This window comes from Columba livia, chromosome 1 (genome assembly GCF_036013475.1).
Source record: "Columba livia isolate bColLiv1 breed racing homer chromosome 1, bColLiv1.pat.W.v2, whole genome shotgun sequence".
Taxonomy (NCBI): Eukaryota; Metazoa; Chordata; class Aves; order Columbiformes; family Columbidae; genus Columba; species Columba livia.
The window spans coordinates 133,520,031-133,539,090 of NC_088602.1; the positions used below are offsets into that span (position 1 = coordinate 133,520,031).

Below are 19,060 nucleotides of genomic sequence, written 5' to 3' on the forward strand. Positions count from 1 at the left end.
TCAGAAATCCTTTTATTATTTTCAGGACTATTCATCAGAGCCACTAAGGCTTGCAATGCTGATCCTCAATGCCCATACACGAAAGGGCCCCTAGGGGAGCATTAAGACTCTATAATGCACCCAATGAAAAGTTTGGTGCCTAAAGCAGGAGCCTTCACAAACCGTATGAGAGCCCTGCATGAGGGTGATATTGAGAGAAAGGGAGCACCTGACCCAGGAAAAGGCCAAAACCTTTCCTGAGGCCCTTGATATCTAAGTCCATAAAATTAAAGTGAAGACAAAAACCTATATTTAACCTGCAGTCTGGTGGTTAGCACACCTATCTAAAAAATGAGAGTTCAAAATACTTCATGGGAAGTGCCCTAGTCACTGAGGATAGAACGTGCATGCATACATCCAAATAAAATCTTTGGCAGACTGAGCCCAGTGTGTAGTTGGGTCTGATATTGCCTATACAAGATTAATTTAAGCATTACTGAGCTCATACACTGGAGCCATGAATTCACTCAAACCCCTGCAACAGCTCTTTTAGTACAGCTCAAAGTGAATTCATCCAAGAGAATTCACATGCAAACATCTGAGCAATAATGTTTTACCTTTTACTGCCTCTGAGAAATCTAACTGTGGCTGAACTGGGGAGTCTGTTTTACAGTGATCTCCTTGAACAGGCAAATGACTAATCTTCATTTTTTCGTTCTGTCCTTCTTTTGGTAAGGAGGAAGGCAGAAACCAGAAAGGCAATGAAGCAATGAAGTTGACTCCTCCACAAATGAGCAATCCAAGCCACCAGGCACCAACCCAACGGGTATCCTTAGGATTTATGCTTATGGCATCTATAAAATACAGGAAGAAAGGAAAATAGATTAAATATCACAATTATAATATTTATTTTTAATTTAACTAATGATACTATAGTTACCTGTGTATTTATTATTTAAAGACCAGAACAGAGGTGATTCATGTTTCTCATGAGGAATTGAAATGCAGCTTGTATCAAGTCAGTCCCATGCAATCAAAAATAGAAGTCTATATTTAGACCCCTGGTGCCATTTCCTTGCCACAATTTTCTAACACTTTCTGTGGGAATAAGTGACAGCAAGAGGGCCCTTCCCCATCAAAAAAAACAATTTATCTTTCTCAATTTCCCGCTGCCTCCTCCTTATTCCATCCCCAAACTCAACAGTTTTTCCTTGAAGTTCCTCAATTTTTCTCTGGGATTAGAGACCTGGAAGTGTTTTTAACAGTGAAATGAGTTTTCATACAAATCTCTGCTGCATGCTTTTTAAGAGAACATAATTTTTGCCAGGTGTTGAAAGTGTCCATGAGCAAAGACCTTTCTCTAGGTTTTCATTTGCTCATTTGTTCTCAAATGCACAACAAGTGTATCAAGTGTGTGTATAGATATAAAAGTAGGTATTATACAGAATGTTTCTGCAGCAGGCATAGGGGTCTTGCATCACGGGCTATTCCAGTCACACTGCATGCAGCAGATATTAAAATGTCATTAATACCAGCTTTTGAGTAGGAAAAGCTCTCTAGAGAGCCCCCCTTTTTGGAGAAGTAAGCTGGGAAGGTGCTTGTTAGCATGCAAGTTCCTGCTGACCTGTCAGCCAATGCACCACCCCATGGTCTCTTACCGATATCCACAACACCGATATCAACCCAGAGGCTGGCACAGAAAGATCCCAGCAGGAAGCCCAGGGTCGGCCCGAACATACCTGAGGATCTCACCAAACCTGTAAGAGAAGGGAGGCAGCAGGGGAGAGTGAGGAAAATGTTCCATGGACAAGCACGCCTGCTCCTCTGTGGGCAGGGGAAGGAGAAAGGAAGGAGAAAGCAGAAAAAGGGCACAGGCTGTGGGGAGATGTCTACCCTGAAGCTTCTGACTAGCAAGAAGATAAGCAGTAAACTGCCAGTGCACTATCTGCAATGCGGAAGCAGACTTCTTCATTCACACAGGTCTTTGCTGAAGGGAGCATGGTCTCATGTGGACTCCTGCATTCGTTTCATTGGCAAGATCAGTGTCTTGGAGGGAACAGGGAACAAGAGAATAACACTGCAAGAATTTTTATCCCTCCTCCTCCCTACTCCCTCAGATTTTTGTAGCTGCTTCGTTCAGCTTGTGGCAGTTAACTAGTGAACATACAACTCTAGGCTCATTGGAGGTATCATAAATCTACCTGCAACTCTATTTGAAGCTTGCATGATGTTCTGTGATTGTAGAAGTCAGGACTTCCCCCTGTACTTTATGTTCAGGTCCCTAGTTTTATTTTAAGTAGCAGTATTTGATCTGATGATGTGCATATAAGAAGGCACACCTTTGCAGTTTGGAGTCACATTAGGATGACAGAGACAACAGAAGTGTGTAGACATGGAATGAGGTACAAGACCATGAGGATATTTTCAGTAGGCAACAAGGAGATATAAGTGTGTCTGTGTGTGAACACAGTTCATTAGACAGAATCTCTGCTGATTCATTCAGCACCAGAATGAGCAAATTGAGTAACTGCTGTGTTAATATGTACTTATGTGTCTGCTAAAAAAAAAAAATAAATCAAGAAATCTAGTGATCAAGTAATGACTTCTTTAAAATCAGTTTTCAGTTTTGTTACTGGCCTCATAAAGGCTTCCATTTCCCACTCTGCCTCCGCTTACAAAGGAGAGAACATGGGATCAGAATAAGGTAGGATGCCCATATGAGCAAAAGAATAAGCTGTGAAGGCTAGCAGAAACCTAGGAAGCTAGACCTCCATTTTGCTGATTGAGTATGTAAATAGAGTGTAATTTGATTTTGGTGACCACTGCTGGCAATCAACATAAAAGAAAAATATCCTCAAAATAATTTCAGTGTAGGCACTCACTTTCCCTTGTCACTTGTGTTGATCTGTTGAAGTTTAGTGACAGAGGGTAAAAGTTTCAAAAAAAATTCAGTGATACATATTTCTAAATTCTAGCATGGAACTGTCATTTGAAGTTGCAGAAGGCTTAATTTTATTTTATTAGAAAAAAAAAAAGGAATTATTGATCAAGTGCCTGTCAGTTCTTGCCCATGTTCAGTGCTATGCTCTGTAAATCCTACTGCGTTCTTCTACTGCAGAGATTTTTCTCCTGTTAGTTTTGCAGACTCTCTTCTGAATACAGTAATCACTTATCTTATGATCAAGGACTTCTATAAGAAATTCATAGAGCATAATTTAACCATACGATTTTTCAGTTTTGCTTCATTGCTTTAATTGCATATCACTTTCATTTAGTTCTCTCATTTTACTTCACTGGAAAATCTGGCCTTTTAGACCAAATTCTGATGCTTCCAAAGTGACTGACTTCTGCAGAATCAGGATTTTGACACTAGAAGTCAGGAATTAGCTCTTTATGTTTATCAATGAGCCTAAAGGAGGACTCACTATTCAGAACTCTGCAAGATCACCTCCAAGCTTCAAGTACACAGTAGCAAATTTCTAAAATAAACAGATAAAATACAGCACACTCATACCAATGGCCTTGTATGGTGTATGTAGTATATTTCTTTAAGATACCATAAGCTATCAGATAAACTAAGAAGGATATGTGTAGTTTTTAAATTAAATTTCATACCTGCATTCTCTTTGAATTCAGTAATAACTTCACTTAGATTGTATTGTGATAAAACCAAGTAAGTTCACTGTAGTATTTTCTTATTCTATTTTCCTTTTTAATAATCATAGTTCATTATTAACAAACAGACTAAACCACAAACAGTTAATCATGGAGACTTATCAGTTAATCAGTTTCTGCATATTGACATAGCTCAGCCAACCCTTATATTGATCAGTAATTTAGCACGTAACAGGTATTAAAATTTACAACACACATTGACCTCAGATACGTTTCCATTGAAGCCGTGGTTTCACTAGTGATAAGATTATATGCTAGTGGTAAACACAGTGATGAAATTTCATTAATTAAAAGCTTCTAATAAAATAAGCCACCACAACAAAGCTACCATCCTGTATTAAATTCTGTAAGATGACTTGAAAACAGTCTGATTTTTCCTTTTCTGTTCCTTCTTATTACAATTCTGGTTTTATTGCTGTCAAAAAGTATTTTAATGCTGTATTCCATTGATACTTTAAAAAAGCTGTCCCTGCTTCAATATAAGTTATGTTCTTAACGGAACACCTAAGGGCAGGAGAAAAAAGAAAGACAGGAAGGTGAAACTTTTTGCTCAGAGTCAAATAATGAGAACAGTAGACAAAATTCAACAGAAAGGATTGACTGAAGTTTTTTCGTTATAGGACTTTTTTATTATTATTTTATAAAAATGCTGATTATAATTTGATTCAGAAGAGCAGTAAAGTTGCTCAAGAAAAGGAATTTCAGATCTATGGAAAAGATAATTTCAACATCCACTTCTTTTTTTTGGAAATTGGGTGGGTCCATCAAAGGACTAAAATATTTTAATGGAATTATAGACTGAAAATTACTATTCAGAATGTTAAAATGAAATATTTTAGTAATCTGTAAACAAAATGCCTTGTCTCGTTGCATGACCTAAACAAATTTTCATTTTGCTTGAATCCATACTATTCTCTCTGCCAGCTTTTAATTTCACTTCTCCAATAGCTCCCAATTCATCACAAACTCTCCCAGATCAGATTCTGACAAGAAAAAAAATCTCAGCTGAACTTTTACAAATACCTTTAATTAGAAGCTCAGAGGTGATTACAAATATTTTGGATAACTGGTAAGCGGAACTTTTGTTTTTGTCAGCTCCCTTCACAATACTTCCATTTTCTTCAACCTGCAGATTTCCTCATCCCCAAATGAAGACATTTACAATGGCCTTACCTAGTAGCATTACTCACTGAGCTTATCCTGAAACTCTTCCTATCTCTATGACAGGTTCAACTTCACCAAGTTTACTTCAGGCAGCGGTTTTGAGCTCCCTCAACCACACAAACACTTCATGCTATTAAATCAGTTCGGCAAGAAAATAATTAGCTTGGGTGCAAGTCTTTCTGTCTTGGGCAACAGGCTATGTTTCATCAAAACAACAACAAAATGCCAATTAGAAGGGATTTGTTACAACACCCTGGCAAGTGTTTGGTTTTTCCTTTAGTAGCTAGTGACTTCAAAAAGCTTTCATCAGGAAGTATGCTGCATGTAAAATTCAAAAGTCAGGTAAAGACTCTGTAACATGTTTGCATTGTTGTAATTAAGAATGATTCTCTTATCTGTGCAATAGTGATTAGGAAGAATTTATTCTCTGAAGCTGTGGTACTGAAGATGATGTGCCAGATAAAACAGAGATGATTTCTCATTTTGGAGAAATGAGTATTTGATTATGTTCCTCTTCAACAGAGAAAACTGGCACATGAGGCAGAAGCCACCTGAAGAAAGCAAAAGGGGTATCTGAGAAATATCCTTCAAAAATAAACCTGAGATCTCTTTTGCATTCCTTTTTTGTCTCTGCATGACCCAAATTTACCCAGAATAGAGCAGATAGATTTTTTTTTTTTTTGTGAGTATTTACTTGGCTACAGAAATGTTAAAGAAAAGAATGTTTAGCATACAAATCACTCATTTGTGTATTACCTATGTAAAACGCTGAGTTTTCTTCTTTAGAAAAATCATCAATATATGAAACCCCCAATGGCATAACTGGTGCTTCCCCAATTCCACGTAAAAGGTTCCCAAACAACACAAAGAGCCACAGATAGGAATTTGTTGTTTTCTCACATCCTGCAGGTCATAAACATTTACATTTCTGTGAATGTAATTCTGAGAATACTTTATTGCAACAGAAAAATGGCATAAAATATGTTTTTAAAATAATCATTTTAAGGTGGGTTTGTACATATCATGGTTTCTAACAGGGGTTTTACTGCTTCCCAGTGAAAGAGGGTATAAAAAATGGGGACAAGCAGAAGAAGGGAACCCAGCATCAGAGCCTTTGCTTACCAAAATTTTTCATTGCACTGGGTGTTTCTGTAGCATCTGTAACTGGACGGCTCACAGACAGTCCTGGGGAGCAAGCTGATACACTCATAGAAGAGTTGTCCACAGTAACAGTTATCCTTTCATAATTATAACTGGAAAACAACTATGTAAAATACAACTGACACGTGAAAGACTCTGCTTTGCAGGAAATGTGTATGAGCCTCATGTTCATTCCTATTACATGAAGGCAAAGTGGAGGGGCAACCCATTTCAAGTGCTTTCACTTAAAAAAACCCAAAAAGACAAGCATCTTCATATATTTTTCAAAATGCTCTGACCATTCTAACCCAAATATTTTCTTAAGCTAAAGAGCAAAAAAGCTGCTTCCAGGGCTTAAAGTTCGTTCTTTTAGACTGAAGGACAGAGGCAGAGTCCTTCCACATCTTTTCACATAAATCAATGCTGATGTTTTTCCCTGCTGGCACCCATTTCTTACCTACGTGACAGACATGTAACATAGAGATTTCTGTGTCAGCTTAAAATTACCTAACGATCTACTAGTAACCTATCTGTGTCTATAAAGAGATTAACATAGGCTGCAAAAAATGTGCCAGTTTGTCTGTATTTAGGCAGCCAGCTACTACAGCAAATCTGCTAAGTATATTGAAGCCAGCTTGAGTACATTCATGCTACATTGGCATAAACGGAGACCAGATATTCCTTCTGACTGTGCAATCAAGTGGTAAACTTTAATATCATGATGGATGATGGTGAGGTCCCCATGGCCACTGGCTTTTACTCAGTGTTGTGGAGAATGCACAATCTTCAGAATTTGGCCATATGTTTGAGTTAAATCAGAGATTTCCATAGCTTCTGGCTTGTGCTGTCCCCTGCAGTGCAGGTTCCATGTTATTTCACAAGCAGAGCAGTGACTGCGGCCACTTTTCATACCATGGTCCCCAGATATAATTCTTTCCATAGCCCCCTTGTCACAGGTGTCGATCTTGGAGCTAAAGAAGATGCACAAATCAATTTTAATTTTTGAGGGACAGAGGGGGTTTATTTACAATTACTATTCAGTAAGAATGCCAAAGGATTGGAGAGGCATGAACAGCTTCTGACAGCTATGTAAGCACTAAAGCTTAGATATGAAGGGTTATTTAGCTATTTAAGTCTCCCTGAGTTCACTGGAGATAGATACAGATTTTGATAATGTTAAAGAGCTTAGCATGAATAGCCACTATAGCGAAAGAAACATCTTCCATCAAGGTCTCATTACAGTACATTTAAGTATATAAAAAGGAGAATGGCTAAAAACTACATGTGTGTAGATATATATCTATTCCAGGCAAAGAGTTCAACCCACTTTATCCCTAATTATGTATAAATTCTGTATAAATCTTGGGTTTCTCTTCTACTTACCTGTAGAAAGAGGTAAGCTTTCAGAGAGGAAATCAGCAAGTCAGTACTAAAAATCCAACTATCAAAACCTTCCAGTTATCTGGAAGAAACTACTATTGTCAAGCTTGCAAATTGGGTGTATGATTAAAAAATACTTCATATGGTCAAGTTCAACTAGTGCACAACGTGAAAACTCTCCATATTTACCGTCCCATTAGGAACTGAGGTATCACTGACAAAAATGCTCCTAAGGACATGATGAGACATCCAACACCAATTACTTTTGGTCGATGAACTCTTGGTCCAAGGTAGCTCACCAACACCATTACCATTAAGTTACCTGTATCAACACGAGAGAGAAACAGCAAGATTACAAAAAGAGAGCATTTTTAGGGAAAAAATGTATTAAGAAGAAGCACTTATCCACTTTCCAAACAAAAAAGTATACATACCTATCTCAAAGCTGCCATCAATAATGCCAAAAATTGATGATGAGATTTCAAATCTCCTTTCAATTTGACTAGACATGCTTTTCATGTAGCTTCCAGAAAATCCTTTGGCAAAAAAGGAAAAAGCTAGGGCTCCAAGAAATATCTGAAAAGAGAAAATAACTGAGTTTGCAAAGAAACAATATTTTTATCATGGTTGCGTGTGTGAGCAACCTACACAGGAAACACAAAAATCAAGTGCTTTGCTTTCTAATTCTCTGAAGAGATCCTTCCTATTGTTTTCATTAAAACAGAAGATTTTACTTTACCTTTCAGGATGATCTCTAAAGCCTCTTCTACTTCAAAGAAAAAGAAAGTTGGCCCTGACTGTGTGCACCTTCTATCTTTCTACCACATACTGTTTTAGCTGTTTCTTTCCTTGGGGAAAAATAGCATTACTGGTTCATTACTGCTACTGTTATTACAGCATATCTTATTTCTCTTACTTCTCCTGTACTAAAAACATAGATTAATAGGTAAAGCTGCAACTACTGCTATGACTATAACATACCTCTAAACAATTCATTAGTAAAATATGGCTTCAGTTTTTAACTGCTGAACATATTTATTGACTTCTCTGTGCTTGGCATCACAATCTAGAGCATTGTTTCCAACACGTGTAATATCAAAGAGTGTCATGCAGAACTAACTGAATTATGATAGAACTACAAATTGTCATTTTCAGTACTCCAGAGAAAATATGTGGTGAGGGCTCCTCTCCATACCTTTAGCTTTGAACAACTATGGCACACACCCTTGACAGGAACTGCACTGTCATCTGTGTCCTGGAAGAGTGACTTGTCTTTAAGTTGGCCAGCAGTGACTGACCTGTCCATGGTTTTCCTTCTCCAGATATTATATGTAGGTCTTCCTGTTTGGAAAACATAACTACAGTTAACTATTATTTGCATAAGAATAAAGGTTTCAATGTTTTTCAGACATACTGCATGGTGAGACACTACTTGAGATGTCTACGCCTTTTCTCAGGAAGGATGTTGACGTGTTCAAAGTATCATTGTAATGAGTTAAGTACTGGTGCACTTTCTTTGTGAAATCTGCTTTCTAAAGGACTTCAGGGCCTTCTTTGATAGAGGGAAAATCTAGAGGCAATGTGCTGACAGTTTTTAGAAATCTTTGTAGAGAACCAAAGTCCCTAGGAAGCTGGAGGCTAAGACAGTGTGTCAGAGAAACATCTTCACCATGTTTGAATAAATTCTTATATTCTTTTTTAAATATCCACTTTTGATCACTGTTCAAGGCTAGATGGATCTTTGCTATGATCCAATAGGATCCTGGTAATATGTTATATTTACGAGGATTTTCTCTGTGTAATCTATGAATTCGCAGAAATATTGGACACTACTCTGTACCATTCTGTCAACATTCCTGTGAGTAACGTTATTTATTCTATAAACATTTGTAGAATTGGACCACAAATGATGACTGAGGAGAAAATAGAGGGAGAGATACAGTAGGTTAAGGTGTATTAGGGAAAAAGAGGGCACTGATTTAAAGAAACAAATAATTACTATCTTTAAGTCCACAAGTCTGCACAGGTTCCTGCAAGACAGATGAAATATGCAGCTATCTTAATGTGGCTGCCAAAGTTCTCCATTTTAAAATTGTCTCTAATATAAGGAGTCAGCTACTCTAGTTGATGTAGATGAAGCTGATTGGGGAAAACAGCTAATAGAGAGAGATCTGGAATAACAACAAGTCAAAAAGAGCTATTGCCAAGTTCCTCTGCTGGAAAACTGGTGCAGTAGTACTGAAATCAATGAGTTAGCTCTGATATACACTGGCACATGTATTAAAGGAATATAGTAGAACTTAGGCCAAGAAATTGGCCTGTAACATTTCCACCCCAAAACACTGGGATCTTAGGTATCCCAATTTGTTTAATTCCTCCAGGAACTTCTCGAAGTTACCTTCCTGCTGACCCATGAGCAGAAGCCATTTAAGTATCGCAAGAGATTTTCAACACCAGGGGCTGTAGCAGGGTCCTGGGCTAACCCACAGATGTTGCTCAGTTCCACTGGAGAACTCATTTCTCCCAAGCGAGATGCCCAGGAGCAACCTGGACTGCCTGAGAAACATCCACCCATGCCCAGAAAGGACAACACTCTTCTAACCACCAAACAGCTCCCCCAAAGTTATTCCTAATGATTGTGATAGGGTCTAATGTGTAATAAAGAGAAATAAAGCCTCATAAGCACTCTAACGTTTATTCTGTAGTTTTTAGTTCCAAATCCTACTCCAGTAGGATCCACCAAAATTTACTGTGAAAAGCAAACACATATATTTCAGATTGATCCACATAAGAAATTTCTAAAGGGACCTAATCTTCCTTAGATCACCTTCAGCAGGTCACAAATAAAAAAAAAATGAAAAAAAGAAGTTATACATAAACAAATTACAGCGAATTCTGATCTACTCAAATCTTTACAGGATGGGAGCTGAAAGAGTTCTCTAAAGCAAATATATTCTTTATTGATTTGTATTTTTTTGAGGATTAACTCTGTGAAACATCGGACTCTGTTAAATAAACAGTATTTAAATCAGTGACATGGTTTTCTTTTCACAATATTTAATGTTATGCTGCCGGGTTAATTATCTACCTTAAACTTATAGAAAATGTTAAATTGTATAAACACTTATCTTGTGCCTAATGAAACAACAACATTTTCCATAACCACTCTACAAAAATCTGAACTTTGGCAAACCAGCAAATCATTGACACCAGTCGTATTTAAAAATACATGAAGCAAGAAAAATAATACAAGATTTCATTTATGACCATTAAAAAAAATGAAGTAATGGTAACTAATAGTTTTTGTACAGAGGGACAAAGCATCCCACTGTCCACAGTTCTTATCCCTTAAAAAAATACCTAATTTGCAGAATTGTACCTTTGTACTTTACATAAACTCTTTCAAGTTTAGTGACACTGAGATGTACACAAAGCCTAGTCTGTCCTGCACTAGCACCTAAAAATTGAACCAACAAAAAAACTAAGAAACAAATGGAAAGAAGCAGGAAGGTAGAGCAGGGAGACACAGCGAGAGGCAGAGAGAGAGAACTTACTTTGTGTCACTGCGGTGTCAGGCGGTTTCTTTCCCGTGCCCAAAGGCTTTCAGGCTTGAAGCCAGCACAACGTCACAGCAAAAGTGCTACCTACTCCAAGAAGTGGAGCACTCCACCGCATTTTTTTAAACCTTGAATTTCCTTCTTATGGCGATTGCAAAACTTTCCCACAATCACTGATACAAAAGCTTTGCAAAAGAAGGCAGGTTTCTAGTGGTGTTATTTTGGCAGCCTACCTGCCAGCCTGCTAGTGGTGCCAGCCTCTCCCGGAAGGAACAACTTGTTTTTTTTCATTCTTTCTTTTTTTCTCTTTTTTTTTTTTTTCCTTAAAGTCTGAAAACTAAAGCTGCTTTAAGCACCTTTCCAAAGGGCACTCACTACCATCCACCCAACAGCCATGGAGTGATTCAGCTCATGTAAAAGACCCCTGAGAGGGCAGGCTCAGTTTTTCCAAGCATTTTACCTGCAACCTCAGTAACTTGAACTTCTTGGTACCTTTGATGAGGGTCAGTAAAGATACTGAGGGATGGTCTAGCTCCTCAAAGGGCATGAATTGTGTATTGATATCTGCCAGGGTCCTCTGTGTCACAACCCCAATGCAGAGGTGCAAGAGGGCTAACCTTGTGGAGACCTAAAGAGAAGCAGATGCCCTCAGGAAATCACAGCCTCCATCAGACCCTCTGCCTGTTATAAATCAGAATTATTTAACACAACTGCAAGCAGTTCCTGCAGGTGCCAATAGATCTGGGATGACACAGCCATCCCTCCAAGCTGACTACTGATGGGCCAAACAAAAAGAGTGAACCTATTACCCACAGCTAGCCCAGCTCTCATGACCTAATGAACCACAAGTAGAAAATCAGCTCTAACATCTAACAGGGCACATACAGAGTGCAAACCTACTTAATCTGTGTCCTCTCTAGAGCAGAACTCCCCAGTGCAAGGGAAGATTCTGACATAGAAGTCATTCCAGGCATTATCAAGAGTCTCAATAAAAGGTTTTGGTCATTTGGTTGCCTGTAACAGCACAGTGCTCGCTTTTGCAGAAACTAGCATTACAAAATCAGACTCAAGTATAATTAAAGGACCATTCTACTGATTTCTAAATATAGAAAAAAAGAGTTTTACGACTCAACTTCAGGAACCCTGGAAACAAAAAGCATTGTTCCAACATCCTTTCTTCCAAGTGATAGGTAAACTGAAATTCAAACTTTGACAAAGTTGGTATTAAAAGTCTTGATTAGCTTTTTCTGTATAAAAATACATTAAGAGATTTGCTAAAGATTAAATTAACTCAATGAAATACATGGAAATGTATTATTTAGTCGTGAAATCTGAAAGAAATAGTAAACTTGCTAAGTCCATAAACATAGAAGTTCTCACATTCCACTGAAGCCTGGTAGTTAACTGCAGATGATCATTTTATCTGCCATATTCACACTCTCTATTGGATTTTGCTTGATGGAATTTTGCACATCTTACTGTGATGATTGTATATTTTTTCATTAATACTCTTCATTTAAAGTTTCAGTTCTTCCATTTTGCCAGCAGGACTCTATCCTGTCACCAGATGCTCAGTAAGAAAATCAAAACACAGCTCACTTCTACCATTTAGTAAGAACATAAGCAACACAGAAAAATGCTATTTTCTGCAATGGTTTTAACTGCAATGTTCCTGCATTAGTCTTTAAATGCTAACTTGTTTTTTCATTAGTTTAGTTTTAACACAAGGGAAAAACATACCTATTGAAACTCTCTCTTAAAATAACTCAGAATACAGGAAATGCAATCTAACCTGTTCTTCAGAGGAACTGATCCTTCTCATACTTTTACTTCAGCGAAAAAGAGTTATCTTTGCTTAGTTCTTAACATCTTAATTATTATTTAAAATAAAATCTTTCAAATGCTTAGATTCATTCACCAGAATATCACCAGAATAAATCAGAATTTGCTTGATCTGATAATTTCAAATTTACCCATATTAAACCATGCATTTGGACTACTTTTAACTATAATGATAGTGCAAAGTTTGAGGAAAAACATGTATGAACACTAGCAATGGGTCCCCTATTTATCATTGCTGTGAGCCTGTCACCAGGTAGAAGAACAGAAGTCTGTTGGAAAGGTAACTGCAAGCCCATTGTCTATCAGGAAAGAAGGTGGAGTGCAGTTCTCAAGATGAGACACCCAGAAAAATCCCATCAGCACTTCTGTAAACGTATTTTGAAGTTGAATACAAAGAGTTTCATCTAGAGAGGGCATAACACTTCTTTTAAGTGTCGCACACAGATGACAGGGTACATTTATGAAGCAGGACTGCATGGATTCAGTACAGACACATCCAGATGAGACAGTCAGTTTCTCTTTATAGTTCAAGGAGGAAAAAGAAGCATTTCCAGAGGTGTGAGTTGTCTTGTCTATTTTAGATACTTACTGTAGATATGAGATGAAATGAGCTCCAGGTATGGCTTTGAGAGAAGACTAGCCAGCAAGATCAGCTTTTGACAACAAAAAGTCAGGGGAGATGAATCCCACCATAAACGCTTTCAGTGCTCCCATAAAAATTGTCTTCCATAGCTTTTGCAAACTGACCTCCAGTATCTGCAACAGCATTTGCCACCGTGCCTGTCCATGCAACCTGGTTGTGATATGGCAGGTGCTAACAGATGAGGAAAAGGGCCCTTGCTATGGAAGGGCAGTCCTGGGGAGGGAAACTGCAGCTGCTGGATCCCAGCCAGCCCACTTGCACATGCTGGCAGTGAGCAGCATCAGCAGCTCACATCAATCAGCACCTCTCCACAAGCCACAACGTGGGATGTTGTGTCAGCCACCAGCCTGACAACTGGCTGTAGGTTGGCCTTGCCCACTAGGGAACCTGTTCGGAGCCTGTGGTAACATGGAAACTCAAAAACAGGAGAGCAGGTCACCAAAAAGGATGTGTTTGTTGTTGCTGATGAAGCGTGTTCCTGATTCTCACATGACCCAATGCTGTCTGTCTGGGGCAGGCTGGCAGCAGCAGGCACTCAGAGGTGGGTACAAAAGTCCCCTGCAAATGGCTCTAATGGAGGGAGCTGCCTCCCGAGCCCGACCAGGTGCTGTGCTATGTAGCACCACCAGCCATGCTCCCAAGGCAGGACACGGTGTCCCTGATGTGATGCGCTTGGCTGGCTGCACATCAACATCCTCACTCTAGTGTGTTGTGAACCACATCAAATTGGGTGCATGATATTCCGCAGATGAGGAGAAGTAAGGACATTCAGAGCAAGCAGGTTTACATTCCCGTGCTCAGCCAGCTTGTTTCCCCAGGTTGTTGTTTTGTCTGGCAGCCACTTAAGAAACTGCAGATGTTTTAGGCTTGGCCTCCTGCCACGCAGAGGTAAACCAGGTGGCAACTCCCGCTCAGGAGGCTGCGTGTGGGGAGCTGCATCTCGTTCATCAGTGGAGGAAGTGTTGTGCAAGGGGAACCCGCTTGTCATCGCTTTAGTTGCACTCGGTTGTGCTGATCGAGCTTTAAAGCCAAACAGAGCCCCAGCCAGAAGCAGCACAATCCCAAATGTCAAGCCAGCAACCAAAAGATCACGTGGCAGTGCCGTGTCGGGGCTGATGTGACGCCAAGGCCAAGGCTCAGGGAGTCAGTCTGCAAGTCACATTGTGGGCTTTCTCAGGAGTAAGTGGTAGCGGAGTGAAGAGGAACACGAATTCTGATAGGTTGCTGAAGTGTGGAAGGACAACATGTGAAAGAAGAGGGGAAAAAAATGTTAATCCTCTGCCTCAAAAAGAAAAACGCTTTTAGAAGCATGATTTGTACATAAGGTTTTCAGCCTTTTTCTTGACACTGATTTTAATCTCTGGAAATGTGCACAGAGAATCTGGGGTTGCTATGCTAAGATGTCATATGACCTTATTTTAGTAATTTCAGGCTCCTTAGGTCCCAAAGAGAACTGATAAAAGACAAAGATAGAACTGGTACACTCATTTCAGAGTGTTCTTCTATGAGAATTTTCTCTTGTAGAACTAGATTTGGCAACTGTTCACAGGTCTCCTGCAAAATTGGTGCAATCTAACTCTGCAGTAAGGGAATTTTCTTCCCAAGGATGAGGCTGCACTGAGTACTTACATGTCAAACCTCAAATAATAGCAGTAGTAGAGGAGGAGTGTTACTGATCTCTTCAAATTGTGTCAGATATTACATGTGTGCTCATATGGGAATCAATACTATTAACCTTGGAGGAAGAGATATTAAAAAATTATTTTAAGTCATATAATTTCTTGCTAAGATGGGCTGTATGTGCCTTTGAACTTAGATATAATGTGTGCTTGAATTAATTAGTCTTCTGAAAAAGAAAAAGGTATGTCAAAAAAACAGTTTTTTGTCAATGGCTTAATCTCCAGTACATGCTGGATCAATATTTTAACCTGAATAAAGGAATCATCGTCTAGCTACACTCTACGCTTAAAAGTAAAACTTGACAAGATGTTTGGGATAGCCCAAATAAACATACTGGGGATGTTTTCAAAGCTGCAAAGTAGAAGTCTAAATGTCACTGACAACCTTCAGAAGAGGGTGCCCACATTCAATACAGGCCACTGGAAATCACCTTTTAAAAGTATTTTGTGTGAAAGTTGTATTAAAAATGAACCTAAGAAACTGAAGGTGAAATTTGGCTCCTAAAGGTCACAGCCTTTGTGCAGCAGAAAGTTTGCTTTAAAAGAAAGTAAAGAAGTAACTCTATGGTGGAATACAACCCAAAATAAATTGACTTAAAGTATGCCAGTACCAATGTGTTTCTCAGGCCATGATCTCTGCTGTCCCCTCTAAGCTCCAACTCCAGGTGGGAGCTGCCCACTACCTGTGCCATCTCTGTGGGAGTGCGAAATGCACCTGAGCCCGAGGGCAAGGAGGAACGAGCCTCCACGTACCAAGGAGCAGACTGGGGAGTGTGGTTCTGCATTCATGGGCAGAGGGACAGTGAATTCAAGGAGCTCAGGAGAGAAACCCTGCACTTGTAAATAGTTAATTCTGGGCAATTCCAGTAACAAGCCTGCACATGGAGTGCCTTTTCAATCCCATCTCCCTGTGGGTGGTAACCTAAAAGCACAGTAGAATTTCTCTGCTGGCAAAACTAGTGCAAATCCCCTGGATTCCAGCAAATTTGACCAAAGGCATGAGAAGAGCTCTTCAGAGCACTATGATGTGCCTGCACCACTTTCATCTTACAATGTGGTTGGTATATAAATTCCAGCTAATTCTCACATTCATAGTACACTAATAACTTGTGGTATTGTAAAGTTATTCTCAAATACTTTTCACTCTCTTTGGTGTGAAATGTAGGAGGAACATCTCAATACTGATTTGTTTGTACATTACATTGTTATAAACTTGCCTCCACCTTTTTTTAATATGAAGAAACCTTAAAGCACTTTCATATAAAAGACTATAATTACTTATGCAACCTGAGAGGGGCAGGTGTGTCCTACTAAATGATGTTTTAAAAGTAATTAAAATAAACTTTCAGACTTTCTACTTTCATTTAAAATGTGCTAAATGTGGGAAGCTTCTAGGAAAACATTTCCTATTTTTTCCCTGGATCAGTATTTCTCACTTGCAGTTCCAAGGAAGGCTGTTTTTCTCACAGCTGCTTTTGGAAACAATATTTTATGTAGAGTTTTGCTGTTTAATGACATTATGCATTAAGTACTTTTAAAGTACTAGTTGCAGTAATTGGTTTTAAGGGAGCTGGGTTTTTACATGAGGAGCATCTAAAGCAAGCGTATTGTGGACTATCACTAAAATGACTGTACAGCATAATCTCCAGCAAACATCCAGTGGGATTATTTTTCCTCAGCTAAGGAAAGTAAAGGTATCTTCCTCTATAATCTGTAAGACCAGTCATAGGGAACATCAGTGATATAACCATAAACGTTAAAAAGGCAGTATACTCACTAGTTTCGTGCTCCACTCCAGGCAGTGGCACGGTGACCTATACTTCTTTTTTTTTGCTGTTATATTATTGTTGGCTTTGGAGGTGCTGAAAAGGAAAAACAAAAGTCCCTGAAACTACTTTCTGGCATTCAGTTTGCCAGTGCCAATGACAACACAGTTTTAAAAAAAAATTGATCTCTTCTTTCTATTTTGTAAATGGCACAAATTCTAGAAAAATCTCAAAGGCAAAAAATGCACACAGTATAATATCAAAATGTAGAAAGATCTTGGTTAAATCAATACTGGAAGACTTCTTTCAAGGCAAAAAAAAAGCAGTGTGTCAGTCAAGAACCAGTTTTCAGAACAAAAGGATGTTTGTTAGATGAGCATCACATGAATTTTATGCATTCTTTGGACAAACTATAAGGTGCTCAGTATACAAGGAAGGTACAGGCTTACTTTAGGGAGCTTAACAAAAACAAGTATCTGAAGAATGTAAAAACATCAATGAGAAAAAGTGAATATGAAATTGGTTTAGAAACTCTATATTAAAAGAACAAATTAATGCAACAGGGTATCTCTGACATATTGGGAAAAATTCCAAGACAGTAAAATTAACAGAGTATAAAACAATCCCCAAAGAAGTAATGGAAGCCATGCCATCTATATTTTAGAATTAGACTTGATAAACATTAATAAATATGTGCCAAGAAATAATATTTTATTGGCAGTAGAGAATGTAATTCATTTACCATAGTGCATTTATAAAATCAGAAGAGCTAAACCTACTCAGTTAGGATTAGAATTAGAGGTCTAGGTCACTAAATCATTCCCATCTGCTCAGTCACCATCACTGCCTGTGTTATCCAGCACGAACAAGTTTAAACAGGCAGTAGTTTAAACCCCCTTTGATATCCCACGGATTCCCATTTGCAGCTTGCAGTGCAATTGTTTACGCCCAAGCCAGATGCACCAGATGCTCTTCCTGCTGCCATGGTGCAGATGTCAGCCATAGCACCCTCTGCTTATTGCCCTCCCTTTCTAGTTACCACAAGCCACACTTTTTTATGACACAGAGATACCTGCCAAGCCAAAACCTTTGAGAACTAGGGTTTTTGTCTCAAGCAAAGCCCAGGTTGCACTGGAGCTATGGAAGGATCCCACTGGTGCTGCAGAGGGGACCAAGGCCAACCCATCTCCCTGTAGGACATGCTGGCATCTGCCTAAGCCTCTAGTGAGGAACAGAGGTGTGTGCCTGGTTACAAAGTCAAAAGCAAAAAAGAAAAAGGTTGTCAAGCACATTATTATAACTTGCACAATCCTCTAGGCTGATGCATGTTTCCTTCTGTAGAGTTGTCTGGATTATGGGATTATTCCGGCATACATTGCACTTGCTAAATGTTCTGCACAGGTATTAATCCCTGGCATATGACTGACTGCCTGCAGTCTGATCCCTACAGCAATTCCTATCTTCTGCCTGTCATCCTGTACTGCGTAAATGCTGAGTGAGAGCCACGGCATATCCTGGAGTTATCTGTATCCCTCCTGACCGTCCTGGTACCTCTTCTCCTGCCTCTTTTGTTTTTTAAACTGAAGGCATATCCAGACTAACCTTCCTGTCGCTTTAATTCAAGAAGATATTGCTTAATGAGTTTGGAGCACTGATGGCTCAGCTGTCATTTTTGGGCATTCAGGCCTCTGAATTTCACAGAGTAATTCCCTATTAGTCATCTCCACATCTGGAAGACTGATTGAACTGTAACCCAGTTGTGTGAAAACACACATATCAGAAAAGTGTGAGTAAAAAAAGGTATCAATTATACCAGCTACACTAAATGATTGCAATAGCACACCCTCAGTATTAAAGCCACCTAAATATATGGCAGAAGGGTTCCTTTGTGATATGGATTTTTTGGGGGGATTTATCAGCCCGTAGTACTGAAGCAAAACAGGCTTCCCACACCTACCACACTCTTCATCTCTCCAGACATTTACTGAAGTCATAATTCTTTTTTAACAAAATCACTCTGTGCTGCCATGGAAGTGTGTGGTAGCAAGTTCACAACGTTCATACAGAAATAAGATTTGGAGAAATCTAAGCTCATCTCTACATTAGCCTTTGCTAATAAAAGAAAAAACTGAACTGGACCTAAAGGTCTGTGATTGTGAGGAAAGTTCAACTACATCCAACCTCTACTGCTCAGGCTTTGTCTGACCTGAAAACAAAGCATGATAAATTAACAGA

General features: G+C 39.0%; 1 protein-coding gene across 7 annotated transcripts in view; it reads right to left on the reverse strand.

Moving 5' to 3' along the window:
• The window catches only part of LOC102085616 (solute carrier organic anion transporter family member 1C1), a 41,986-nt gene that overhangs the window by 21,197 nt on the left and 1,729 nt on the right, over nucleotides 1-19,060 (reverse strand). For 4 of the 7 annotated variants that reach the window (XR_010466337.1, XM_065030966.1, XM_065030948.1 and 1 more), the window contains exons 2-10: nucleotides 16,837-16,921; nucleotides 13,327-14,604; nucleotides 8,534-8,679; nucleotides 7,773-7,914; nucleotides 7,528-7,660; nucleotides 5,941-6,071; nucleotides 5,575-5,721; nucleotides 1,638-1,736; nucleotides 597-833 (exon numbers count right to left, since the gene is read on the reverse strand). Coding sequence is in view for 6 of the 7 variants with exons in the window: in XM_065030966.1 (XP_064887038.1) it covers nucleotides 597-833; nucleotides 1,638-1,736; nucleotides 5,575-5,721; nucleotides 5,941-6,071; nucleotides 7,528-7,660; nucleotides 7,773-7,914; nucleotides 8,534-8,644 (1,000 nt within the window). In the remaining variant the exon portion in view is untranslated. Of the gene's footprint in view, nucleotides 1-596; nucleotides 834-1,637; nucleotides 1,737-5,574; nucleotides 5,722-5,940; nucleotides 6,072-7,527; nucleotides 7,661-7,772; nucleotides 7,915-8,533; nucleotides 8,680-10,892; nucleotides 12,067-13,326; nucleotides 14,605-16,836; nucleotides 16,922-19,060 lie in introns of those variants that run through there. The other 3 variants (XM_065030953.1, XM_065030960.1, XM_021289840.2) reach the window with 3 other exon arrangements.